The sequence below is a fragment of the Zootoca vivipara genome, chromosome 17 (assembly GCF_963506605.1).
Source record: "Zootoca vivipara chromosome 17, rZooViv1.1, whole genome shotgun sequence".
Classification (NCBI taxonomy): Eukaryota; Metazoa; Chordata; class Lepidosauria; order Squamata; family Lacertidae; genus Zootoca; species Zootoca vivipara.
In genome coordinates this window covers 38,967,129-38,995,023 of record NC_083292.1, presented here as the reverse complement: position 1 = coordinate 38,995,023, position 27,895 = coordinate 38,967,129, and the positions used below count along the sequence as shown (strand labels likewise).

The following is a 27,895-nucleotide window of genomic DNA, read 5'->3' as shown; positions in this document are numbered from 1 at the left end:
AACATTACTGCCTCTGGCTGCAAGGGCAGAGCATAGCCATGATGGCTAGCAGCCATCAACATCCCTCTTTTAAAGTTGGCCATCCCTGCCTCCTGTGGGAGGGAGTTCCACAGTTCAACTAAAGAGGTGCTTTCTTTTGTCTGCCTTTACTCTTCCAGTCTTCAGCTTCTAGTGTCATGAGAGAGGGATGGAAACTTTAATGTGCCCACTCTGTCCATGCCACGTGTACTAGCAAGTCACCTCTTTCCCCCCCTCTATACCATGGGTTGGCAAACTAAGGCCCGTGAGCCGGATCCGGCCCAATTGCCTTCTAAATCCGGCTCGTGGACGGTCCGGGAATCAGTGTGTTCTTACATGAGTAGAATGTGTGCTTTTATTTAAAATGCATCTCTGTGTTATTTGTGGGGCATAGGAATTTGTTCAACCCCACCCCCACCCCCAAATAGTCCAGCCTCCCACAAGGTCTGAGGGACAGTGGCCCACAGCTGAAAACGTTTGCTGACCCGATACCAAAAAAGAGAGCCTCAAATGTATTCTTTCTTTAATGGGGCAATTGCTTCTTCCCCTTCATCATTTGGTAGCCCTTTTCTGAACCTTTATGCTCCTCTACAGAATCATCTCTTTTTTTGAGGTGCGGATAATAATAATAATAATAATAATAATAATAATAATAATAATAATATTTATACCCCGTCCATCTGGCTGGGTTTCCCCAGCCACTCTGAGTGGCCAAGTGCAGCTGAACTCTAGATAACGACATGGTCTCACGAGTCCCATTATGCCCATTTTACAGGTGAGAGAGCAGAGGCTGAGGGTCAGTGCTGTTCACCCACAGTGTCTCCCCGATTCTAAGCTGCTGTTTCAAAACTTTTTTCCCCTTCTTGCAGGAGGATCAGAGCTGGCACCGAACTTACCTGGGACTATAACTACGAAGTTGGCAGCGTGGAGGGCAAGGAACTTCTGTGCTGTTGTGGTGCAATTGAATGCCGTGGACGTTTGTTGTAAGATTTTTTCTCCCGCTGCCCACCCACCCACCCATTTTTAGGCAGGGGGGCATATTTCATTTATTTTTTTTAATGAATTTTTTAAAAGTGCTTTTCGGTCAGTGGACCCACCCTTACCCACTTCTCACACGTCTCGTTCTCTGTTTGGGGGCTCAATCATTTTTGGCCCCGCGTTGTCGGATGCTGTTGAGGGCATTGTTTTGTGTATGGTGTTTTGCAGAGGACCCCCTCCTCCCCTCGTCGTCGTAAAGCAATAAAACCATGTTTACTCTTGATTTTGAAAGACTGGTCTGCTTCTGAACCTTTTTTAAAAAAAGAAAAAGAAAGAAAATATAACGTGGGGCAGGACCATGGAGGTTTTTATGGGGAACGATCTTTTTTGCTGATCCAGGATCAGGGCCCAAATACGGCTCCCGTGGGGCTTTCCATCTGACCCTTGGAAGGACGGGGAGAGCTCTCTGGGTTTATCAAAAGAAAAGCTGGCTTTTCCCAGAGCGCGGTTTAAATGACAGAAAGGTGGAGTGCCGTGCGTCTGGCGCAGTGGGCGTGTGTGCTTCGAGGCTAGTGGTTTAAGCAGCTGTGGTCCAGATTCCTGCACTGCAGGGGGTTGGACTAGTCAATCATCGGGATCCTTTCCAACTCTGCAATCACCTGGACATGCCAGGGATCGATGCAGCGATGGCACCCTGAACGTGGAGGGCTTTCAACCATTAAGACAAATTCATGGACAATACTGTCTCCTTCGCTGCTGTCGGGAGGCAGTAAATGCCTCTGAATACTCCCAGTTTTAGGAGAAGAAAAGGCAAAGGACTAAACCATGGGTCGGCAAACAAAGGCCCATGGGCCGGATCAGGCCCAGTTGCCTTCTGGATCTGGCCCGTGGATGGTCTGGGAATCGCCAGCGCACGCGTTCTTTCCCTATCCCTCACTTTCCCTCCCTCCCCCTGGCTTCTCCCCGCCCAGCCTAGAGAAAGGGGCTGGGCTAAACCCTACACAAATGTGGAGTCTCTAAGGCTGCTTGTGGTCCTCCTTCCAGCAACCAAGCTGGTGTCAAATGTCTTGCTCTGCTTTCCTTTGGACAACATCAGTGAGGCCGAGGAGGAGGGGGTGTATTGTCGTCTGGGGGCCCAGGACCGCCATGCGCACTGCCCAGGTTTGCATCCCAGAGAGGTCACTGGTGCTGCTAGCGTGGCGGTTTGGCTTCATCCCCGGAGGCGCACTCCATTGTCTCTTTGAGACAGGCAGGCGCCAGTGGCAGCAATACCAGTTGCTGGGAATCGCATGTGAGTGTAGTTTTGCTGCTGTGTTCAGGTCCAGATCGCGAGCTTCCCATCGGGGCATCTGGCTGGCCACAGGGCTCGTCTGGTGTTCTTACGGAGCCTCCTGGTCCAGAGGAAGTCTATCTTGATTTCTAAGTTCTCTTGGGAGAACAGCCCCGCTTTAGCCTGTCCTACTGTGGCTTCTTATTGAAGCCGAGACCGGGGTGGGCGGGCAAAAGCTGGATGTATCCCACTGAATTTGGTTCACTCCCAACAGGAGTAATAATAATAATAATATCTTTATTACGGTCATAGTGCATGTTCTCCATCGTAGGAGGTGGCCATGGTTGGAGTTGCTCTTCCAAAATATCTAACGAATGTAGAGGAGTGTTGGCTTCCCCATACAGGTTGTGGAAATGTTCCTGCCAGGTTGATACTGTTATGCAGGATGATAAATGTGTTATCTCCTGTGTTGGGTAGCCTGTGACTAGCCTCCAGAATAATGACGGGTTTTTGTGCTTGGTAGCCTCTATTAGTTGTTGCCAGTGCCGCATCAGGTCGGACCGTTTTTTCTTTGCCAATAGTTTTTTGTAGCTTTTTTTTATTTTCATCATAAGATACTTTTTATGCTCAGAGGGATCTTCCCTGTGGTCAGTGAAAGCTTGAATCAGTAACTTTTTTTTTCTCAATGCATTCTTTATCGAACCATCTCTTAGAGCGGATCTTTTGTTGAGGCACATATATGTAAGGTTTTACAAATAAGTCTTGAAGTCTTGTTATAAAGTGTTAGCATATTAGATGTGTTTGTCGCCGTATCTGAACAGCTCCTCAGAATTATTTCTGCCCAATTTTCACTCTCTTTGGAGTTAAACCAATTAGCTGCAAAGGCGTTCCTTTGGCCATTCCACTTGACTTTTTTGTAACCAGCATCGGTCGTTAAACTCGCCCGGTGTCTGGGTTGTAATGGTGGATGGCTTGGGGGTAGAGTACAATGAAGGGTTATTGGTAAATGATCACTTTCCGATCTTGGGATTACTCTAAACTCATTGATCAGGGTAATCAGCTCTTGAGAGATAACACAGTAGTCTATAACAGAGAGCTTTTGCCCTGACCAGAAAGTAAATTGTCCTGGGTAATCACCTTGTGCTGAGCCGTTTAAAATATGTAGATTTTGTCTAATTGCCGTTTGTATGAGATGTAAACCTCCCAGATTAGAGGTCTTATCCAAAGACCTGAGAGGGAGTGGTGAGATAATTTCCGAATCCAGTGGAAAGAGATGGAAGTGCGTAAAGAGGTCTGCATCACACTGACCTACCCTGGCATTAAGGTCCCCTGCTATTACTATCATTGCTGACGGGTAAAGGTTTCGACACAATTCAATATAGGCTTCTACTTCTTTCCATTGTTGTTCAACTTGTGCATGTAATCGGTTGGGAGGTAGATAAAGATTTATACACATCAGCCTAAAGCTGTGGATGTCCAAGTAGACCGCCACCACCCAATCTGCGTGGTACGGAAGCTGTGTAATATTTGCCTGTATATGCATTGAAATTAATGAGGCACTACCCCCTTTTGGTCTTCCTCCTCTTTGGCTTGGTGACGCATGTGTTACATAGGATTGGTAGTTTTCAAGTTGTAACTCTCCTAGTGACCAGGATTCTTGGATAAAAATGATGTCATAAGTAATTAGAAAGTCCATGAGGAGGGGGTCTTTACTCTTTGATCCCCATCCTGCAATGTTCCAGGAGATAAGGGTCAAGTTATGGTTTGGAATAGTGGGTGTCGTGGTGGCTGGAGTATCTCCAACCATGTCCATCGCATGGTCGTATGATGAGACCACGAATGGGCATATCATTCTGGGAGGTACTGTAAGTGTGCTATACGTTGTATCTGTTTTTGGCGTATCAACTGATCTTGGCGAGTTGGTTTCCGCTGCAATTGTGGAATGATTACTCAGTCCACTGTTTTGTTGACTATGCTTCAGTGTGTGTCATTCTCTCGTGTGGATAGAATCCAGTAGACCATGTTTATCTGTAAAAATTGAACCATTCCTCGTGCTTGGGGTCACTAATTCAACTTGATGCTTTTTGGTTTGGAGACTTGGTGTGGGGGTGGGGGTACCCAGTTCGTGAGGCGACAGATATAAGCATTTTAACCATTCTTCATTGGTCAGAGGTTTTGAGGAGTTACTTGGATAATTAAATTCTAACAGTGCTGTAGAGGCGATGCTAGTTATAAAGATTTTAATGGACAGCAGCCTTTTTAGAAGTGCATTCTGCGATTTTTGGATTTGTTCCAGAGTATCTTCCAAGGTAAGTACGTTCTCATTAGGCATAGTCAACAGGAGTAAATCTTTCGCTTCTCCCGTCTCACCCCAACTGTTTTCCAAAGCAATCCCAAAACAAATGGCCACATGCCCCCCCTGCAGGATTGGCACTAGGAATTGCTCCACTAATTTATGCTGGAAGTGTTTGCAAACACCGTTGTGCCATTTAAAAGCACCCTTTGTTGTGTGAACTTTCCCAAAGGCAATCCAATCACCAGAATTATTTTTTTAACAGAAATTTATTAGTCTTATTTAGGTTTTAATATATTTTAACTTTTTTTTCTTTAAAAAAACTGCACATTTTGGTCTGAAGATAGGTTAATGGTCCTTTCTGTAAATCTCCCCCCCCCCCAAAAAATGCCCTAAGGCTAGGCTAGGGAAAGAATAATTGCAATTTGATCCTACAGGTAGAGCAGCTATTCTTCAAAACTTTCTCTGGAGTTTTTATTCCAGCTGAAGCCAAAAGATTTTTCTCATTTTGGTGCTTGAAAAACCGTATCTAATAAATTAAAACAAAAATGAGCGTCTCCCCCTCTGGGAGTGTGAAAGGCAAGTAGACTACAGAAAAGTGGGTGTACCTCTGTGGGTGGTGCGTTTTTTTTTTATAGGATAAGAAAAGGATCGTGGAATTGGGGGCAAAAGGAAAGTATTACATTCCTAAGAGAAGGAATGCAGGGGAATAAAGTGAAGTAGTGTGCCTTGAATTAAATTCTCTGCAGGAGGAAGGTGGTGCAGTTTAGAGAAAGCTTTTTTTAAAAAAGACCATCACTGAGTTTTCAGCCTGCTGGCATCCTTGACCTATCTGAATTTGCTTGCCGAAACATCTCCCCCACCCCCAAACAAACTAAAGTACCCAGGAGAAAAGGTGAGTAACTGCTCCCTCCGTGATCTCACCTGAACATTATCTCCAAAAAATAAAACCCTCTACCTGTGATTCCCTCCCCTGTGGAGTCACCATAATCCAATCACTTCTTTAATACTTCTTTTTTTGGCCATTAAAAAACCTCTTCCTATCGGGCTGGGGGGTGGTAAAGGCAGTGGTCAAAACTCCAGGGCCTTACAAGTGAGGGGGGCCCCACTGGGCATACCTTGAGGATTAGAAGATGCATATATCGATCTCCCTCTCACCGTTTGTTTCATTGCAGCTAAGAAAACAGAGCCAGTCTTTGCAAAGGAGTAATATGGCTTCTACGATAACCAAAAATGGATATCGAAAGGCTTTGGAGTTAAGGCAGGACCGGTGGTGGACTCCTGGCCTGGTTTTTAAGAAGGTATCAAGACACAGTGGGTAGATGTGCTCAAAGGAGATGGGAACCATAGCACCGCACTGACGGCGCCTGCTTGACTCCGTTTCCCAACTCTGGCAGAGCGAAGGCGCAGGGATTGTCCTCGTAAGCGGCGAAGGGGGACTGGAGCGGAACCCGCAATCTTACCCTCTGCTATACCCCACCTGCTTGTACCCAAAATATTTCACACACACACACACAAAAAGGATTACTTGTGGAAAGAAAACATTTGGGCCCATGGTGTAAGATATAGCAGATCTGGGGGGTCGGGGAAAGGAGGCTTGAGAGCAGAGCCCAGCTTTCCTGACATGTTTGCAGGTAGGAGGGCCTTTGGCATGGGGAAAGGGGAAGAGGCCTCGATGAGGACTAGAAACTTGACAAGTGGAGTACTTTCCCCGCAAGTGTTGGTTCCTTTCGAATGTGCTTGGAAGAAAAAAACGTTTCTGGGGTGGAAAGATGGTTGGGAGAATAAGTTGCTCTTTGCTTGCCCGCCTTCTTGGGTGCCTAATTGGTGGGGTGGGGTGGGGTGGGGTTGGCAACATGTGAGGGGTCTCAGGGCTGCTTTCCAAGATGGATTTCGGGCAGGGGCTCAAAGAGTCAAGGGCAACCACGCTCCCCCACTCTGCCGTTCTTCCCCTAAAGGATGATGGGAGAGAAAAATGAGCACAGTTCTCAGCTCCTGCCTGGAGAGATGGGCCGCTCAACTTTGCCCCAAGGAAAAGTGGCGAGTGTCTCGGGGTCCCCTCTTGAAATGAATCCAGGGCTTCTTCAGGTACTTGGAGGGGCCAAGGATGGAGAGAGGAGCTGGTGGGGAGGCAGGGGGCTGTGCTTCCGGCTGCAGCTCCCTGGAGGAAGGGTTGTTGTTGTTTTTTGGCTTCAAAAATGAAAATAAAGATCTGGGCTCTGGCGGCAGACGGGGGTCCCCCCTGCAAGCTGGAAGCGGAGGAGGCATGGGTACCGAAAATGGACATCGAGCGATCAGTCGGCTTTCACCCGGTGGTTATTGTTCAAGACCGGGTGCCCGTTGCATAGGGGGCCGTTCTTTGTGGGTGCTGCCGAGGGGGCAACTGAGGCAGCACTCTCCTCTTCCAACTCCTCCTCCCCGGTGTTGTCCGTCTCGTCACGATCGCTTCGCTCGTCCTCCACCACCTGGAGGGGAGAGAAACAAAGATCAGGAAATGAGAGCGACTTGGGCACTTCCCTGCGGCACTAGGTAGAGCTTTTAAGGCGATCAGGAAGTTACAGTGGGGGGGGGGGAGTATTTGATCCCCTGCTAAATTTGCCCGTTTGCCCTCTGACGAATAAATGGCCAGTCCATAATTTTAATGGTAGGTTTATTGTAGCTGTGAGAGACAGAATAACAACAGGAAAAAACCCAGAAGACAAAAGTCAGAGATTGATGTGCATTATAATGAGTGAAATAAGTATTTGATCCTCTATCAGCCAGCCAGATATCAGGCTATCTGGTATCTTCACTGTAACGAGCTGAGATTAGAAGCACCTGCTGTAAGGCAGAGGTCTTACCTGTCATCCCAGCTCGTTACAGTACCTGTACAAAAGGCACCTGTCGTCAGATGCAATCAATCCAGCAGATTCCAAAGTAGCCACCAGGACCAAGACCAAAGAGCTGCCCAAGGATGTCAGGGACAAGATTGTAGACCTGCACAAGGCTGGACTGGGCTACAAGACTATTGCCAAGCAGCTTGGGGAGAAGGCGACAACAGTTGGTGCAATAATTTGCAAATGGAAGAAACACAAAATAACTGTCAACCTCCCTTGGTCTGGGGCTCCATGCAAGATCTCATCTCGTGGAGTTGCAATGATCATGAGAATGGTGATGAAGCAGCCCAGAACTACATGGGGGGAACTTGTCAATGATCTCAGGGCAGCCGGGACCATAGTCACCATGAAAACAGTTGGTAACACACTACGCCATGAGGGACTGAGATCTTGCAGAGCCTGCAAGCTTCCCTTGCTCAAGACAGCACATGTACAGGCCCGTCTGCAGTTTGCCAATGCACGTCTGAATGACCCAGAGGAGAACTGGGTGAAAGTGTTGTGGTCAGATGAGACCAAAATCAAGCTCTTTGGCATCAACTCAACTCGCCGCGTTTGGAGGAGGAGGAATGCTGCCTACGACCCCAAGAACACCATCCCCACCGTCAAACATGGAGGGGGACATAGTATGCTTTGGGGGGTGTTTTTCTGCTAAGGGGACAGGACACCTTCACCGCATCGAAGGGACGATGGACGGGACCATGTATCGGCAAATCTCCTTCCCTCAGCCAGAGCATTGAAAATGGGTCGAGGATGGGTATTCCAACACGACAATGACCCAAAACACATGGCCAAGGCAACAAAGGAGTGGTTCAAGAAGAAGCACATTAAGGTCCTGGAGTGGCCTAGCCAGTCTCCAGGCCTTAATCCCATTGAAAATCTGTGGAGGGAGCTGAAGGGTTGAGTAGCTACACATCAGCCTGGAAATCTTACTGACTTGGAGAGGATCTGTAAAGACAAAATACCTCCTGAGATGTGTGCAAACCTGGTGGCCACCTACCAGAAACATCTGACCTCTGTAATTGCCAACAAGGGTTTTGCCACCAAGTACTAAGTCATCTTTTGCAAAGGGATCAAATACTTATTTCACTCGTTATAATGCACATCAATCTCTGACTTTTGTCTTCTGGGTTTCTGGGGGTTTCCCTGTTGTTATTCTGTCTCTCACAGCTACAATAAACCTACCATTAAAATTATGGACTGGGCATTTCTTCGTCAGAGGGCGAATGGGCAAATTTAGCAGGGGATCAAATACTTTCCCCCCCTCACTGTAAGTGTGACCAAGAGACAATGGCAGCGGAGCAGGAAATTAAGTGTGACCGAGAGATGAGAGTTTTGACCCTGGTAGCACTCCTGCTTTTGGAAATCCTTTCCTCTGACGCAGTTGTTAAAATATTTTAGGTACCAGGCTCGTTCCAACCCACCCACCAGAGGTTTTAACAACCATTCATCTGCTTTTAGCTGCTGTCTGTTCCCCGCGAGGTTATTATTATTATTTTCTGATGCTTGCAAGCTACCTTAAGGGCCAATTGGTGGAAGAGCCTTTTCTTGAAAATAACTTCTTAAATACATAATTCTGGAGATTAACCCCCCCCCCTTTGCATTCCCGCTTTGAAAGGTGGAACTAGAAATATTCAACCAATATTCAGAATCCGATTTACCTTTCCAAAGGGTGCTGTTCTTTTTTTCAAGTTACTTTTATTCACCGTAATTTATTCATGTCCTGCCTTTCCTGAATGCAGCCTGAGATGGGCTTGCAATGAAACTTAAAAGTGCAGCAGAACAAAATAAAACCTACAAGCAGCTTTTAAAATCAATTTGATGGGAGATCAGGCAGCCTGCAGCAATTAAAAGCCACTCTTGGCCTAAAACGGCTTCCCTCATAACAGAAGTGTCGAGGATAAGCCATCCAGCAGATCTTTTCCACATAAAATCCCAAGTTCTAACCCACAGTAATTGCTTCTGGGTGCGACAGAATCTAGCATCCTGCACAACTCAGCTTCCATTACCAGGAAGAGGAAAATATGAAAATAAGTTGCTAGCCCTCATGACTACAAGAATAGGGTCACAGGGAGACAGATTCAGTTCCTTCTTAGTGCAAAATGCAGATCCCAGTGTAGCAAAGCGGCTAGAGGAGGGGAACCCTTTTTTGGCTCCACAGGACAGGTCCTTATCAGGGTTGGCCTCGTGACCAAATATTGACAGGTGGGTAGGCCCGTCCACCTAATGTCGTAATGGCGTCAGGTGATTCAGAATCCCATTGCTCAAAATTGGGACTTCAAACTGCCACTACGGGATGACCAAAAGGGAGTTTCAGCCCTTAGTATTAGTGCTTGAGTTTTGATTTTTCCTCATCCCTCCTTGTACCTTTGCCCTTGTATGTTGTTGTGGGGTTTTTTTAAGACTATAGGCCTTCAGGTAGGGACTGTCTTGATTTTACATAAGCTGCACCCCACTGCGGGAGCCTTCTTGACTGAAGAGTTGGATGCAATTGCTCCAAGCAAATAATAAATCATGGGTGGGAAAACTAAGGCCCGGGGGCCGGATCTGGCCCAATCGCCTTCTAAATCCGGCCCGCGGATGGTCCAGGAATCAGCGTGTTTTTACATGAGTAGAATGTATCCTTTTATTTAAAATGCATCTCTGGGTTATTTGTGGGGCACAGGAATTCGTTCATTTTTTTTCCTTCAAAATATAGTCCGACCCCCACAAGGTCTGAGGGACAGTGGACCGGCCCCCTGTTGAAAAAGTTTGCTGAACCCTGTAATAAATTAATAAGGAAGGGCTTTTGTTCTGAATCTTGCCGAATTGGCAGGGTTTAATCCCCCTGCTCCCGGCTCATTCACAGCCAACCCCACTCACCAGTGTGGCATCAGCTGCTGGGCCAGTATGGAGAAAAAGACCTCATTGGCCCAACTGGAATCATGGCGGGCCAGAAGTGGCCTACAGGCCGCAGGTTGCCGACCCTGGGGTTAGGGAAACCAGGGTTCAAAATCCCCATTTGGCCATCAAGCTCACTGGATATGACCTGGGGGCAGTCCCTGTCTCTTAGCTTGGCCTACCTTGCAGGGTTGTTGTGGAGAATATGGAAAGTCGCAGAACCACGTAAGTAAGCTACCTTGAGTCCCTTTGAGGAAAAGTGGGACAGCAATAAATAGATATATTTTAAACAGAGTTACCATCTTGGTTGGTTGGTTGTTTTTTTATTAAAAAACAACAACAATTCTCTCAAACACCAAGTAAAGAGTCGGTTTTCTCTTATACCTCCTACTGGACAAAACACGAACTGGGGAAGGGTACAAAGAAAACAAGAGCCCAACTTGCCTTTCCAGTTATGAATTTCTGGGCCATCCGGATAATGAGGTACGCCCAAAATATGTGCAGGGACTGCAAAATCACCATCATGAGGTTGAAGAAATAGTAGCCGAAGAAAGCTGGGTACATTTCCAAGGGGTACACCATGGTGCAATGCAGAATCCTATAAAATTCAACATATGGAATCAGATTGAAGAAACCACACTGGTAGTTTATCCCCTCACAGAGCTACAATTCCCAGTGCCCTTAAACTACAATTCCCAGGGTTCTTTGGGGTAAGCTGGGGGTTTTAAATGCCCTTTCAAGGAACAGCATGGGTGTGGCCTAATAGCAACTGGCAAACTATATTCCCCTATGAACTGGCCCACATTTATTCATTAGCCGCGACTCCTGTATTGCAGGGGGTTGGTCTGGTTGACCCTTGGGGTCCCTTCCCACTCTATACACTTTTGTGCTTCTGTTCCCCCCCCCGGGCGCCCATTCTCTCTCTCCCAACAGCTTCTCGGCAGGCAGACGTTCAACAGGTAAACCTCACACGCTGCGCACGTAACTCTCACCAGAACGGGAGGATGATGAGTCGCGTGACGATGAAGATGGTGGCGAAGACGATGAAGATGTTGTTGGACATGTTCTTCCAGCCTGCGTAGTTGAACATTTTCGCTGACTGCAGAGACACAGAAAGAGAGGAGGGGAGGCAACATTTACAGGCAGCCCTGAGCTCAGGGACAGGCCTGGCAGCGAGAGACGGAAGATGCTCTGGCTACGAAGAGCACAGTGGAGCATCTCCTCATGGGGCAGGATGCGGTCCGTGGGGGTCCCTCTACCTGTCCCCCGGGGGTCTCTCCCAGGGCCGGATTTAAGTTTGATGAGGCCCTAAGCAACTGACGGTAATGGGGCCCTTTTTATGTCCAGCTGTCCTTTTGTCAACAACAAATTGTCGCTTTTTTGTGTGTGTTGAATCATGGACGTAATAGGTATCTAAAGCCATTTGCACATAACAAAATATGTATTTTATCAAAGTAATTGTTGAAAAGTCCATGCAGAATGTAGGCACCCTATATATAGAAATGAGCAAAGCAATGACATTTTAGGGTGGGGCCCTTGGCTTACATCATAGGAGCCTGCACAACACAAAACACTCTTGCTGTATGTAGGTTTTATTTTATTAGGTTTTTATCTTATATTTTGTAAATGTACGTCCAGGTATTTTTCCCCCTTTAAATTGTTTTGGGGCCCCCAAGAGAGTGGGGCCCTAAGCTATAGCTTGTGTAGCTTACACGTAAATCTGACATTAGTCTCTCCCCACACCACATGCTTCCCTGGACCTATTCTACCCCCTAAGTGTTTCCCCGCCTTGACTGCCTGGAAGGACAGACAGGGAGTAGAAACCAGCCGACAAACTCAAAGCAAACTGCTCTTGCAGCGGCTCTGTTAAGGGTTTCAGGCGGAGAATATTCCCAGTCCTATCTGGAAATGCTGCTGGGACCTTTGGCCTGCAAAGCAGGTGCTCTAACCACTGAGCCCCAAGGCCCTTCCCGGACATGCCACCATTTAATTATGTGTTTTTAAGAAGCGACCGCACTGCAGCACAAGGCGTCCAGAACGGGGAGAGTCCCCGAGTCGAGTCGGACCTCTGGGCTTGAGCTCCGGGTTACACCCCTGTGAGGGAGGAAGGGGTCCCGATCCCTCACCTCCAGCAAGTAGTCCGAGGAGTCGTGCAAGGCCATGATGAGAGTCCCGGCCCGGATGTAGTTGGTGTACCAGGAGAAGCTAATCAGGACGATGGTCGCTACGTGGTGGATGACCTGTTCCTTGAAGTCCTGCCCAAAAGCAAAAATCAGCCAAAGCGTAACGGGAAATACCCATCTCCCCAGAAATCTTTTAAGGCTGTTTCAACTATTTTTTTTTACAAGAAGTTAACTTAAATCACTGTTACTACAGACCAGTTTTTTTTCAATTCTGAATTGAGACGAGTTTGGATTTAATTGTGGTGTTGTTGTTGTTGTCATTTTATTGCTCTGTTTATATGTTACTGAGCTTTTAACACTACACTGAATGCAATGCTTGTTAATGTTTAACACCTGTGTTCTCCTGAGCTTCTCTGAGCTCAAAATTCATGGTCAGAGAAGCAGTATACAGTGGTACCTCGGAAGTCGAATGGAATCCGTTCCGGAAGTCCGTTCGACTTCCAAAATGTTCGGAAACCTAGGTGAGGCTTGTGATTGGCTGCAGGAAGCTCCTGCAGCCAACTGGAATTCCATCGGATGTCCGGCTTCCAAAAGAAAGTTCAAAAACCAGAACAGTCACTTCCAGGTTTGCAGCATTCGGGAGCCAAAACGTTCAAGATCTAGGCTGTTTGAAAACCAAGGTACGACTGTACGAATATTTTATATCTGTCTGCATTGAAACCCTAGGTGGAGTTGATGCCTCTATGCTGTTAACCTGAAATTTGTGGGGTTTTGTGTGTGTGTGTGTGTGTGTGTGTGTGTGTGTGTGTTTAGACTGTTCTTTTTCTGAATGCGCCAGTTGCTTTCAACTGCTTTTTCATCTTGTGTCTCGATTTCAAAGGGTTTAAGCAGAACTCTCGAGTACCACGTTGCAGGGGGTTGGATTGGATGACCCTCAGGCCCCCTTCCAACTCTAAAATCCGATGGTTCTTTCATATATTCCCCCCCCCCATTTTATTTTAGCTATCATGGAAGTTTAATGATAACGCTCCACCTTATGCTGCCATCAACCTCCAGTGATAATATGTGCATCTCTTTATGGATATGTATTTGTTGTTAAAAAGAAGATCAGCTTCCACTGATCGGCTGCAAATGCAGCAGCAAAAGTCAGACGGCGCCTGCGCTCCCCCTGAGCCAAGCCTTCGACTCACCTTCCGCTTCACGTCCGAGGCGATGCTGAACAACAGGGACCAGTAAAACGAAAGCTCAATCATGTAATACCAGTACTGGGACGGCAGCAGGTTCTGGAGGAGGAAGGGGGGGAAAAAACCTCAAATATAGCCAGGCCGTTCCGCGTTCTCAGCCAACATTAAAAAAAACCAGTTGTGTCCTCCCCATCCCAGGTAAGCGTAAGAACACAAGGAATGTCCTACTGAATCAGGCCAAAGGACACCACCTCTCCTGTTCTTCTGGAGCGCTTTCTTTTCCTCTGCCCTCCACATTCCTCCCTTCCTTTTGTGCCTTCATTTATTTAAAAGCATTTGCCACCCGATGTTTCACAATATCTCTAAGCAGTTGACTACACTGGTGCAGATTTCGGTCATCTCGATCTCGCTACCAGCCCCCCACCCCCCATTTATAGTTATGTGCTCCTTGTTTCATGGTGTATTGTATATATTTTCTTCGCCACCCCCCCCCCTTGTCTCCACCCCCATCATTCACTCCGGACACTGAGATCCAGCACCGAGGGCCTTTTGGCGGTTCCCTCATTGTGAGAAGTGAGGTTACAGGGAAGCAGACAGAGGGCCTTCTTGGTAGTGGCACCCGCCCCGTGGAACGCCCTCCCAGCAGATGTCAAGGCAATAAGCAACTATTTTACTTTTAGAAGACAACTGAAGGCGGCCCTGTTTAGGGAAGTTTTTAATGTTTGATGCTGTACTGTTTTTAATATTCGGTTGGAAGCTGCCCAGAGTGGCTGGGGAAACCCAGCCAGATGGGCAGGGTATAAATAATAAATTTATTATTATTATTATTATTATTGCTTGTGGATTTGTCTTTTTTTTTTAAAAAAAAAAGATAAATCCAAAGGTTGGGTATATATAATTTCTAATGCACACACCACATGAACACACAGGGCTGTTGTCCCTGCTTAAGTTGCTTGCGAAGCCTGCCTACCCCCCCAATCTCACCCCGTTCTTTTACACCTCACCAAGCTGTTCCCTCGCAGCTGCATCAGGCCCACGTTCTCACAGCTCTCTCAAGCTCTCTGCACACCCCCAGAGACACTCTGTGTCCCCCCACCCAGCTTTATTCAAACCTCTGCTGTTATTTGAAACTGCCATTTCTCTTTTAAATCCTCCCCTCGTCCTGATTTCATGCAACTCCAGGATGGTGATGCCGCACTACAACACACACACCCCAACAAAGGCTGTGTGACGACAGCCTTAGGTTTCTATATGTATATGAAGATATATATAAAAAGCAAATGTTGCAGCGTAAAAACTTAGCTCACCTGCGTAGGGTATCCTTCCCAAACTAGCCTGAGGTTGTAGAACCAAGGTTTCTGCAAGTTCAGGAGATAAAGGATAAAAAGACAGGAGCTGGTTAAGCGTCAAGAGGACGGGCAGAAAGGGCAACTACGTTTCCCGCGTTAAGTTGAGGAGGAAATGTACTCACGTCAGCTATGACGGCCGTGCCAGCAATGAAAGCAAGAAGGTAAAAGGTGAATCTCCAACTGGAAAAGGAAGCACAAAGTCTGTTTCTCGTCCCCTGAGCAAATGAAGCACACGTTTTCAGGCATGTCAAGAGTGCCACTGGGGGTGTGCAGAGTGCCTCTGACGTCTGCCAGGAGTGTTGGGGCCAGAGGCAATAGGACAAACAGTAGGGGGAGCCAGAGAGCCAATGGCAGGCAGAGCCACCCCCTGGATTGGTTGTAAGGAAGACTCCGGCTACTAAATCTCGCAAAGGCACCCCGTCTGCCTGAATTTGTCACCCTCTAGCTGTTGCTGGGCACCCAGCTGTCATCGGACAGCATGCCCAATGGTCAGGAGCATTGGGAATTGGACTTCCAATGGATCTGGAGTGTTTTGGCGGGCACAGAGCGTTGAGGAAGCCTGGCCTGGGGCAGCCAGCTGCCGACCCCATATCCAGCGATGCTTTTACAGATGGGAAAGGGTGCATGGGGGTGGGGCAAGCTATTCACCCAAGCTGCACCATGTTGCTGCAGGCCTACCTGGCCTCCCGAAATTTCTTGAGCAAGCTGGGCCGGTCCTGATTGCGCCGCCGGCGGAACCAGCGCTCGACCTGCCGGGGGCTGCAGCCGCTTTTCTTTGAGAGGCCCTCGATGTCTGCCTGCGGGGGTAGAAGAAGGAAAAAGAGGGGGCCATTCAGAAGCTTAGGGAAGAAAGCCATTGAAATGCAGACGGCAGCAACATTTGCTTTGCTTTGCCATTTCTACCTTGACACACTAGGTTTCTAAGTGCGTGGAACTCTTGCCTTCTTCCCAGGGAAAGCCACTGGTTTTGTTGAAAGCTTCCAACTGGAGGGTTTCCTGCTTTGGGAAATGACTTATCTAGTTGCAACATCAGCCTGGCAAAGACTTCCTGATCTGAAGTTGGCTCAGAAGTTTTTTTATGCTGAAGAACTCAATTGACCCAACGCAGTTTCCAAGCTGCTTTCATGCCGGAGTTTTGGAGCCCTTCGATTCCCCCAAAATTTTGATGCTGTTTTTATATTTTATATGGTTGGCTTCGGGTCACTGTGTCCCAGAGCTCTGGGAATCTCAAGAAGGGAACATTTCCAGGCCAAGAATACCGGGGGGATTGAACCAGAGATCTTCTGCAGCCGAATTTTGCTGCTGGGATGATGCATTTAGGGAACTTGCAGGGTGAGCACCCCCCAAGTGCAATGGATGAGCCTCACTCTGGGAAAACAGTCTTCCAATAAACAGGGGGGAAGAATCCCGTCCTTCTGCTTCTGAAAAAACAGGTTTCTCCCGGCCCTGCCTGGAGATGCCATTGCGACTTGGGACTTTCTGTGCTCTACCAATGGGCTACGGCCTGTCCCCACCTCCATCCAGACGGAAGCAGCAGTGATGCAAGAAGGTGCAGATTTGGCCTGGGGGCTGCCAGCTGGCAAAGCCCTGCAGAAGATGGAAAGCTTTTTGCTCTCATTTATAGGCTTAATTGCCTAACTGCACCAATTGGGAGCTCAGAGCGTATGTCCACAATACATATTGGCACAGAGCCAGTGTGGTGTAGTGGTTAGGAGCAGTAAACTCGTAATCTGGGGAACCGGGTTCGCGTCTCCGCTCCTCCACATGCAGCTGCTGGGTGACCTTGGGCTAGTCATACTTCTCTGAAGTCTCTCAGCCTCACTCACCTCACAGAGTGTTTGTTGTGGGGGAGGAAGGGAAAGGAGAATGTTAGCCCCTTTGAGACTCCTTAGGGTAGTGATAAAGTGGGATATCACAGGCCGCACGGTGCCAGCAACAAGCCAATTAATTTTTCAAGAGGCACATGCTAGGTTTAATCTGGATGCCTTGGTGGGAGAGATGGGAAGCCAGAGGCTCGGACCATCAGCTCTGGCAGAAGACCAACTCCATTAGGGGCCTCCTGACCCAGGACTGTTTCTGTGCCAGCTGGTCACTGCAAGAGCTACTATTAAAAAATTGGCTCCTGAGCGCGTTTTTCCCTCTGCCCTCCCTGTCCCTTCTTCCTCGTGTGCCGTGTCTTTTTTCTTTTCTAAGATTGTAAGCTTGTGGACAGGGACTGTTTAGTTTTAATTGACTGGACGCTGGAAGCCTTTCTGGCTGAAGAAAACTGGGTACAAATGCTCTAAATGAGGGAGCTGAGAGAAACATTTTCCAGTCTCCGGGTAGAGGGCGACCTTCCAAGTCTCCTCTGTGAAAACCTCCTCTCACGTATTGCGAAAAATCCTGACCGCTACCACTGTCATACTGTCCATTTAAAGTACAGTACAATACACACACACACACACCGGGAATCCTGGGAGCTGTAGTTTGTCATGGGTGCTGTGAGCTATGAGGAGGAAACCTTTGTTCCCTTCACAGAGCTAAAATTCCCAGAGTTCTCTATGTTTTTAGTGGTTCTTGTTTTATCTGTAAGCTGCCTTGAGTCCCATCAGGGGAAAAGGAAGGATATAAATTATTCTTATTAGGGATGGATCATTAAAGCGCTCTGGGAATTGTAGCTCTGTAACGGTATGTGAATCTTCTAACAACTCTCAGCACCCATCACAAACTACAGTTCCCAGGATTCTTTGAGAGGAAGGCATGGCTGTTTAAAGCAGTATCACAGTATTTAAATGTATGATACAACGGGAGTCCCCACTTCCTTCCTCTCTCAAACATGACTTCCCCGGCAAAGTTACCTGTTTGGGGTGTTTACAGGACGTCGTATAAAATTTCTCTAGGACGGGATTCGGAGTCGCTTTTAACCGCACTTTCTCCTTGACGTTCAAAAGACCTGCTAGCGGAGTTGCCACGTATCTAGGGGGGAGAAAAGAGCAAGAGAAAGGGGAGAGAGGGGATGAAAGAAAAGACACACAACGTTAGGATTCTGCAGCAGTTTCCGTGCCAAAACAGAAACAGCTGTTAAATTTTACGGACTTCTGCAGCAAATCAGGGCTTCCTTTGAGGAAGGTCTGAGCTCCACAACCATCAGATGAGGCAGGAGCAATGGAGGAAGCTGGCTTCATAAGAGTCTGACCACTGGAATGCATCCAGCTCAGGACTGTATACACTGACTGGCAGCAGCTCTCCAGTGGTTCAGACAAGGGGATCAAGCCTGAACTGTTCTGTATCCAAAGCAGAGGCTCTACCCCTGAGCTACGGATCTTCTTTGAAAACAATACAGTACTAAGATTCCAGTCCTCATGATCCTGAATGTAGGACTGATTTAACATTTAACTTGTTGGCAGGCTTTGGGCATGGAGTCTTTTCCCAGCCCAATCATGGGACATTGCCACCGAGCTACAGCCCTCTTTCTAGGAAGAAAGCAAGATTCTAGTCCTCATTCTGCATAAAGGGCTGAATTAAATGCAAACGCAGGAGGCAGCCTTATACTGAGCTCCATCTAGCTCAGTGTTTCCTACACTGATTGGCAGTTTCTCTTTGGGGTTTCAGGCAGGGAGGGGTGGTATTCACAGTCCCACCTAAAGATGCCAGAAATTGAACCTGGGACAGTCTGCCTGCAAGGCAGGGAATTGGGGATCCCAGTAGATGCTGGGCCTTGCATCAATTCATAGACTTGTACGCAGGAATCTCTGCTAAAGCATCCAGGACAGATGGCCACCCGACCTCTTTACCCCACATAAACCCACCCGGCCACTCCAACCTGCAGAACTGTTTCAAGTCCCACCTAATACTCGCTCTGCATTTGTAGGAAATCCCGTTACACTTTGGAACTCCCTGCCTGTTGACATCAGGCAGGCTCATTTGCTGAATTCTTTTCGGCACCTGAACATCTTTGTGCAGGCAGGCCTTACCCAGGCGTGTGGAACGCCTGCAGGTGTTTTAATTCGGGTTTTCGGCTTTGATTATTACGTGAAGGTTCCCAACTGTCTCCCTCCTCCACCCAAGAGAATCTCAGGGTCTCGTTCCCTGCTTCCCCGCTTTACAATCAAGTGGCAATTTTACGAGAGGAATCAAGGAAGGCAGTCGTAAACTGAGCCTTTGGAGATCTGCAGGGATTTGTTGCAGGGGGTACACAGCCCCCAATATCCCCCCCATCAGCCTGCCCTCCCCCCACCACCCCCATCCTTGTTGAGCCTATCCTAGAGCTAGGGGGCAACTCTTCTCATGCTCTCTCCACCATTGCCACACCGTAAAAAAAACATACACACAGAGGCCACCCTCTCAAACAATGCTCTGATTGTCTCCATCCTCTGTGTGTGTGGGGGGGGGGGGGGGAATTGTCAACCGTGATAAATAATTGCTCTTTAATTCTCCGGCCTGGCTGTCTCAGGCCAGTCCGCAGGCCCTGCTGACTTCATCGGGATTGCCGCCCCCTCCGCAGACAACCGCTGGCAGGTGACACAATGCCACAATTATGCCAAGGGCCCATGGCTGGGTTGAGGCTGATGCCAGAGCCTTGCTGCCCTCTCTCTCTATCTCCCCCCCCCCCCGCTTTGCTTCCAATTGTTTTCTTGGGACTTGGCGCGGGATACGGGCACAGGGAGAAAAGCGTCTCGCCTTTGCCCCCAAACCCTTGAGGAATCCACAGCGCCCACACGCGATGCCGACCGAAGCACGCTGCCCTCCTTCCCAGGGCGAGCGGTCAAGTGTTTGCAAGGGTTGCGGCTTTTCACAGAAAAGGTGCATTGGGTCTGGCCAAATGCCCCTAAGAACAGAGGAATCCAGATAGACTGCCCCTGGACCTGGAGGTTCCACAAGTGTCTCTTTCTTTTTTTGTTCCAGCCAATCAGAAATTCACTGGGTGTTGACTCTGCGGGGCCAGTCCCCGCCCCTCAGCCTAGCCTACTTCACGGGGACCTTGCTCCCTGTCTCTCACCCCACCCCGGGTTTACCCCAAACAGACCATCCTCCTCCTCTGGGATGGAGGATACTCACATTTCAAAGAGGTGCCTGATGATGAGGAAGACAAACGCTAGAGGGATGGTGATATACAAGTCGCTGGACTTTGGGGCCACGCGGCCATCGCTGACTTCGACGTCTGCCCAGGTGATGTTGGACGGCAACCAGAGCCGGTCCCACCAAAAGTAATTGCATAATGTCTGGAACATCCTGCAGAAATAAAGAAAATAGAAACAGTGTGAGGAAAGGCAGTTTACGACTGGAAGAGACGGAATTTAAAGCCCTCCGTTACCGATTTAAATGCCCGTGGCTCCCCTCCTGCAAAGAATCCTGGGAACTGAAGTTTGGCTAAGGGTGCCGAGTGTTGTGAGGAGAGGATCCACAACGCTTCTCTGCTGCAGCTACAATTCCCAGAGTGGTTTAACAATCAATCTCTCTTCACAGGGAGTTCTGGGAATTGTGGTTCTGCGAGAGGGAATTGGGGGGGTGTTCCTCTCTCCTGACAGCTCTCAGCATCCTCAACAAACTACAACTCCCAGAATTCCTGGGGAGGGGAAGCCATGCCTGTTCCAAGTGTCATTGCAGAGCTTTGAATGCATGGTGCCAAAGAAACTAAAGTCAAAGTAGTTTCCCCTTCTACAGACTTTATTTAGAGCAGGCATCCCCAACCTGCGGCCCTCCAGATGTTTTGGCCTACAAATCCCATGATCCCTAGCTAACAGGACCAGTGGTCAGGGATGATGGGAATTGTAGTCCAAATCATCTGGAGGGCTGAAGGTTGGGGGTGCCTGATTTAGAGTGATGTGTATCTATCTACACCATTTCCCCCACAGCTCGAGGGCCACATTGACTTGCAGGGATCCCCCGCAGGGGCCGGCAGTGGGCGGAGCCAGAGGCAAAACTGGGCGGAGCCAGACATGCAGGGGTTTCCTTTGTCCAGGGAGGGTTGCAACCAATGAGAGTAGCCTCACCGGAAACAGCGAAACATTCAACACAACTAACTTTGGTCCATTGATTTCAACTTAGTTGGACACCAAACAGGGGTCTCTGGGCACAAACACCTCTATCCGAGCAAGCAAGGGGACTTAGGATACAGGCTTCCCAGTTAAAGTCCTCAAGGGGTGTGCGGTGTTCAATGTGGCCTCCAGTCCTCCTTACCCGGCCCCCAGGACCCTCCCTCTCTGGGCTGCCTTTCAAGTGCTTCTGATTATCTGGAAATGTATTCTGATTATCCGGAAATGTGATTTCTGGGGGCTATTGCCTTTAGCCCCGCCTACCACCACACGTGGCCCCCGCGGAACGTCATCCCAATGAATCTGCGCTCCCTGGCTGAAAAAGGTTTCTCCTACTCGTGCCTTCCATGCCCCAAGTACCTTGTGCCCTCAGGAATAACCAGAGTACCTCTAAGCATATGCAGAGTGCCATGAGTCTCCAAGAAACAAGCCACACACACACACACACACAGCACTTGGGAATTTGATTTCCCTCTGCCAATCTCGTTAGAATAAATAAAACAATTCTTGGCAGCCAGTGTGGGAAATCAGCCAGGCACATTTTGCAGCTGGCGCGGGGCCACTTGCGCCCACGTGGAGATATCTGGGTGCCAAGTTGGTGAGTGGCATCTCCACCCGGCTGGCTCCTCCAGCCTTCCTCAGCAGGTAAGCAGAACATCTTATTTATTGCGTTCACATCCCACCTTTTTCTCCAAGGAGTACATGGGTCAGCCCTGCTCCTCGGTGAATCCCTACAACGACCCTGTGAGGTAGGTCTTGCCAGAATGGCGCATGCTCTGGTTATCTCCCACAATACGCTCTACCTTTGAAGGTGACCCAGACACTACAACTAACCCAGAATCCGGCAGCTAGACTGGTGACTGGGAGTGGCCACCGAGACCACATAACACCGGTCTTGAAAGACCACATAACACCGGTCTTGGCTCCCAGTACATTTCTGAGCACAATTCAAAGTGTTGGTGCTGACCTTGAAAGCCCTAAATGGCCTCGGTCCAGTATACCTAAAGGAGCATCTCCACCCCCATCGTTTTGCCCGGACACTGAGGTCCAGCGCCGAGGGCCTTCTGGCAGTTCCCTCCCTGCGAGAAGTGAGATTACAGGGAACCAGGCAGAGGTAGTGGCGCCCACCCTGTGGAATGCCTTCCCATCAGATGTCAAGGAAATAAACAACTATCTGACTTTTAGAAGACATCTGAAGGCAGCCCTGTTTAGGAAAGTTTTTAATGTTTGATGTTTTATCGTGTTTTTAATATTCCATTGGGAGCTGCCCAGAGTGGCTGGGGAGGCCCAGCCAAATGGCCGGTGTATAAGTAATTAAGTTGTTGTTGTTGTTGTTGTTGTTGTTGTTGGTAAAGAGGCTGAGACTGACTCTAAGGTCACCCAGTGAACTTCATGGCGGAGTGGGGATTCGAACCCGGACCAGGTTCTGGTCCGATGCTCTAACTGCTGCACCACCCTGGCTTCCTAGAGTACTTCTGCTCAGGAGCAGCTCTATAAATTAAGGAGGCAAATAAAAATGGGGAAAGCAAAATGTCACTTAGACAAGGAGGTGGAAATGTTTTTTCCTGGAAGCTTGAATTTATTTTGGTTCTGGATTGATTTATTTGATGTTTTGATGTCTTGTAAACTGCTTTGATATCTTGTAAACTGCTTTGATATTTGTTCTTCAAAATGTAAGTGGGATAGAAGTCATCATCATCATCACCCCACCGGGGGAGGAGGGGAACCCAGTGCTTAGACATTCCAATGCGGCAAACAAAACCCGGGTTCAAGATGCCATTTGGTGATAGGATTATATATCTGAGTTTCAAACATGGGTGGCAACACCTTAAGAAGCCTGTTGCAAGTCCCTTCCCTTGCCGAGGAGTAAATGAAGGCAAGGCCAGACAAGATAAGAGAATGAGAAAATAAGAACATAGAGAACTTATGATTAAGAGGAAAGCCTGGTGCCAAGATTACAATGGAGAGGGACACACCACCTCTCCGCAGGCAGATCAATGGCGCTGCCAGCCTACATAGGACCGGTCTGGAGCAGTTCAGGCAGAATTTGACCCCGTTCAACCATCCAAGAAAACCCAGACTTTTCGCCAACTGGGTCAAGATGCAGTTTTGTCCCAGTCGCTGAACTTCGCAGAGTTTGGCAAGGGCAAAACCGAGAATGGTACCAGGAGACTCTTAGGGTTGTGGGTTCAAGACCCCCACGTTGGGCAAAAGATCCCTGCGCTGCAGGGGGTTGGACTAGATGACCCTGGGGTCCCTTCCAACTCTACGGTTCTCTGACATGAAATGCACCGTTGAGAGCGCAGGGGAAAGAGAGACAAGAGAAAGCTGGTGGCCAGGGGAACATCTGCAGACGTGACTTTGCGCCAAAACAATAAAACATTGAATATGAAGCCCTGGACATGATAAGATTTGCCGCCAGGGCAAGACTCGAAAGAGGTTTGCGGCGATTCCAAGTTCGGAAAGGCAAAGTTCTGCCTGGACACGGTGCTGGTCCCAATTGCTCCCATCCAAAGAAAGGGGGCAGAGTTTGGGACCTTTTTGTTTGGAGAGCAGACAAAGAAGAGGCAGAGAGGAGATATTCCTCCCTCTCTCACAACACTGGGACTCAGGGACATCCAAGGAAACAGAACCTTGGAAGGTTTGGGACTGATAAAAGGAAGGACTTATTCACACAGAACAGAGCTGAACTGCAGAACTCCCTCCCACGGGAAGGTAGGCATGGCCACCAAGCTAGATGGCTTTAAAAGAGGACTGGGCAAATGAATGGCTATGGACGGCACCAATGAGAACAGGATCCTGGCCTGATCCAGCTGAGCTGTTCTCACGTTCTGATGGAACCTCCAGGCCCAGAAGCAGTCTACTTTGATTCCTAGGTTCTTTGGGGCATTTGGCCACGGAGAGAACAGGAGGCTGGGGCAGGAGGGCAACTGACCCGCTCCAGCTAAAAGGGCTCTTTGTACTCTATATCTTTTTTTAAAAGCAGCCCGTTCCAAGCAGGAAAGCAGAGGATATAAACCGGAGTTAACTGCAGACCGAGATTGCAGGAAGACAGATGGGAGTTTGCCCAATCTCTCTTCTCACATGACAGGCAAAGGTCACAGTCAGTGGACTCTGCTCATCATTGGGCTGCAACATAAGCAGAATGGGAATTTATTAACACTGAGCGTTTATTAACATCCGCCCAGAGATTTACAGGCATTGCGTGTCCTTAAGGCATCTATACAAGGCGTATTACGAGCCAGGCTGCAGCCAGGGTGGGTAGGGCAAAGGTGGGGCTTAGGCTCTCCTTTCTTGAGGACTAGCCACTTGCAGCCGCTCTCTTAACATGGGAGCCCCGCCAGGAATGGCAGACCTCGTGCACATGTCAAACAGACATGTCAAACAGACGGGCCAAGCCGGTTGCCTGGTGGATTGATCTGAAGACAGAGGGTGCTAGAGAAATCCATGAAGTTGGGCTTCAGGATTAAGGATGGTGAACTCTGCTCTGGTCAACAGAAGGAGGGAAGGTTACGGAAAAAACTAGCCTTATGAGGAACAGTTGAGCGAGTTGGGTAAGCTAGGCCTGGAAAAGAGGAGACTGAGACAAGGCAGAAGTTTAGAATCATAGACTTGGAAGGGACCCAAGGGTCATCTAGTCCAACCTCCTGAAATGCAGGGATCTCAACTAAAGCATCCATGAAATCCAACTTCTGCTTAAAAACCTCCTGTCAGGCTCTGTCGCCACCTTCAAATATCTCCAGGGCTGTCACACCGAAGATGGAGCGAGCTTGTTTTCTCCTGCTCTGGGAGGGTAGGACTTGAACCCAAGTTACAAGGAAGGAGATTCCGACTAAACATCAGAAAGAACTTTCTGTTGGTAAGAGCCGCTCCGACAGTGGAAAGGCTCCCTTGAAACCTGGTGGACTCTATATTAGGTTTTCAAGCAGAGGTTGGGTGGCCATTTTTCAGGGATTCTTTAGCCACGATTCCTGCCTTGCGGGGGTTGGGCTAGATGATCCTTGGGAGTCCCTTCCAACTCTATATAGTATTCTCCCAGGGCCAGATTCAGGCCTTTGGAGCAGCATTCTTCCGACGTTTCAGACCCAACACCCACCTTTAACCCAAATATGCACGTGGGGGACCAATTTTTCTAAACATTTAAACATATATTTGCATAGTGGTGGCACTCCACTTTGCATAAGGCCTTGGGCCCAGAAAGTGGACCCCAACACACTTGTCTAGAGGCCCTGAAAAGAGCACGTCATAGTCTTTGTCCGCCCCCCCCCCAATTTTGTAATTCAAATTAAAAGCACTGGGGAGGTCCTTTTGGCTGTGCTAACGCAGCAGTTTGACTTCACCCCTGGAGACGCACTCCATTGTCTCTAGAGACAGACAGAGGACAGCACCCCCAGTCTGGCAAGAATATCAGAAAATCCGTGAAGCTGGGCCAGGTCAATGGCCCATCTTGCCCAGCATCCTGTTCTCACAGCAGCCAAACGCTCCAAAGAACGTAGGAATCAAGGTAGACTGCCTCTGTGGCTGGAAGTTCCATAAGAATATTAGAAGAGGGCGGGGCTAGGGGAGAGTGGCGCCGGCTCAACTGGACGCTTGGGGTTTTGTTGCTCATAACAGCAGCTACAACCAGACTAAGAGACTGGAAATGCAAGCCTGCTTATTTGTAGGCGGCTGCGTCTTGTTTTCACAAACGTGCAACCGAGCATCGTTCAGAAGGAATTAAGATTGCTTTGGCATCAAGGGAGGATTAAGGAGCAGCTCAAACAATTTTCCGCCCAGGGCTAGATGACACTTTGCACATCTTTGCGCTGCTGGGTGAGAAATTCCGCCACAGGATCTCTTTCCAGGAGCCAGGAAGGAACCTCAGAAAGCTCTTGGGGTGGGGGAGTTCACAGCTGGTCTGGCCTCTGGCTGGCAGCCAGCCCTTCCCAACCGAGATATGCAAACGACTCTCATAAATGCTGCTTTCTAGCCTCTGAGCCACATCTCCAACCTGTTTGATGTCCAGGCAACACCTTGTCATAGGAACAAGGGTGAAGCTGCTGCCTTATGCCACGCCCGGCCTCTGCTCCATCTAGCTTAGTATTGTCTGCACTGACCGGCAGAGGCTCTCTGGGCTTTCTGGCAAGGGACATCCCCTAAACGATGTATTTATTATTACTATTATTCATTAAATTTGTATACCACCCTATAGCCACAGATCTCGAGGGCAGTTCAAAACATAAAATGATATAGCTTCTCCGCTACAAATTAAGTAAGGTACTAGTCCTCGTGGTTTTGAGCAAGGGGCTGATTCAAATAGGATGCTCTCTAGTCTCAGACCATTGGTCCTTCAAGGCTCAGGACTGTCCAAACGGACTGGCAGCAGCTCTCCAGGATTTCAAGCTTTCGGGGATTGAATTTGGGACCCACTGAATGCAATTCAGCTCATCCCCAATAGATAATGTAAGATTCTAGTCCTCAAGGTTTTGCACACAAGGTCCATTTAAAGACAGAAGTAGAAAGCAGCAAATGAACAAATAAAGTAAGGTGTTAGTCCTCATGGCTCGGAATAAAAGGCCAGTTCAAAGAGGAATATTGGAAGCTGCCTGCCTGGCAAATGGCTCCAGGGTTTCAGGAGGAAAAGCACTCTTCCAGCCCTTCCTGGTTTGATCCTTTCGCATGCTCTACCCCTAAGCAACAGCCCTACTCCTCAAATTATTATTATTATTATTATTATTTCTATCCCAGCCTTTTCTCAGAGGAGCTGGGGGGGCATACACGGCTCTCCCCCTCCTCATTTAATCTCCCCAACAACTCTGTGAGGTAGGTTAGACTGGGAGGCAGTGAGTGGCCCAAGGTCACCCGGCTAGCTTCCTGGCAGAGTGGGGATTCGAACCCTGGCCTCCGAGTCCCAGGTCCTAGTCTAATTGCCACACCACACCGACTTCTGTTTGCTGACATCGCTGCATTGCTAAAGCAAGGGCTCCACGATTGCTAGGTGACTCTTTCCAAACAGTATCACAGGAAGCTGCCCGGAAGCCAGTCAGACCGTCGGTTCATCTACCTTGGTATTATCCACACTGACTGGCAGCAGCTATCAAGGGTTTCGGGTGTATGGAGTCTCTCCCAGCCCTAACTGGACATGTCAGGGAATGAACCTGGGACGTTATGTGTGCAAAACAGATGCCCTACCGCTGAGCTAAATCCCTCCCCCCCCAATAAACCAAGATTCTAGTCCTCATAGAGGACTAGGGTAATCTAGTCTAACCTCCTGCAATGCAGGCATCTCAACTAAAGCATCCAGGTCAGATGGCCATCCAACCTCTGCTTTAAAACCTCCAAGGAAGGAGAGGCCACCACCTCCCAAGGGAGACCATTCCACGGCTGAACAGGTCTTACTGCCATAAAGTTCTTCCTGAAGTTTAGTCGGAATCTCCTTTCTTGTAACTTGAAGCCATGGGTTCGAGTCCTCCCCTCTGGAGCAGGAGTAAACAAGCTTGTTCCCGCCTCCCTGTGACAGCCCTTGAGATATTTGAAGATGGCTCTCAGTCTCCTCTTTTCCAGGCTAAACATACCCAGCTCCTTCAACCGTTCCTCATAAGGCTTGGTTTCCAGACCCTTGATCATCTTGGTCGCCCTCCTCTGCACACCTTCCAGCTTGTCAATATCCTCCTAAAATTGTGGTGCCCAGAACTGGACACAGGATTCCAGGTGTGGTTTGACCAAGGTTGAATAGAACAGGACTATGACTTCCCTTGATCTTGACACTAGACTTCTGTTGATGCAGCCTAGAACAGCATTAAATGTTTTTCCTGATGGATCACATGGTCGACTCATGTTCAGCTTGTGGGTCCACCAAGACTCCTAGATCCTTTTCACATGTAACTGCTAGTAAGCCAGGTGTCCCCCATCTTATATTGGCACAGCTGGTTCT

At 48.6% G+C, this 27,895-nt stretch overlaps 2 protein-coding genes across 7 annotated transcripts in view; one reads left to right on the top strand and one right to left on the bottom strand.

The window, feature by feature from the left end:
- The window catches only part of SETDB1 (SET domain bifurcated histone lysine methyltransferase 1), a 34,702-nt gene extending 29,351 nt beyond the window's left edge, over window positions 1–5,351 (top strand). For all 4 annotated transcript variants that reach the window (XM_035097717.2, XM_035097719.2, XM_035097718.2 and 1 more), the window contains exon 22: window positions 888–5,351. In XM_035097717.2, the coding sequence (XP_034953608.2) occupies window positions 888–1,005 (118 nt within the window). In that variant the 3' untranslated portion in view covers window positions 1,006–5,351. The remainder of the gene's footprint in view (window positions 1–887) is intronic.
- The window catches only part of CERS2 (ceramide synthase 2), a 39,293-nt gene continuing 14,588 nt past the window's right edge, over window positions 3,191–27,895 (bottom strand). For all 3 annotated transcript variants that reach the window (XM_035097720.2, XM_035097722.2, XM_035097721.2), the window contains exons 2-11: window positions 20,006–20,179; window positions 17,806–17,923; window positions 15,647–15,765; window positions 15,091–15,148; window positions 14,927–14,977; window positions 13,626–13,718; window positions 12,439–12,567; window positions 11,305–11,411; window positions 10,757–10,910; window positions 3,191–7,024 (exon numbers count right to left, since the gene is read on the bottom strand). In XM_035097720.2, the coding sequence (XP_034953611.1) occupies window positions 6,854–7,024; window positions 10,757–10,910; window positions 11,305–11,411; window positions 12,439–12,567; window positions 13,626–13,718; window positions 14,927–14,977; window positions 15,091–15,148; window positions 15,647–15,765; window positions 17,806–17,923; window positions 20,006–20,178 (1,173 nt within the window). In that variant the 5' untranslated portion in view covers window position 20,179 and the 3' untranslated portion in view covers window positions 3,191–6,853. The remainder of the gene's footprint in view (window positions 7,025–10,756; window positions 10,911–11,304; window positions 11,412–12,438; window positions 12,568–13,625; window positions 13,719–14,926; window positions 14,978–15,090; window positions 15,149–15,646; window positions 15,766–17,805; window positions 17,924–20,005; window positions 20,180–27,895) is intronic.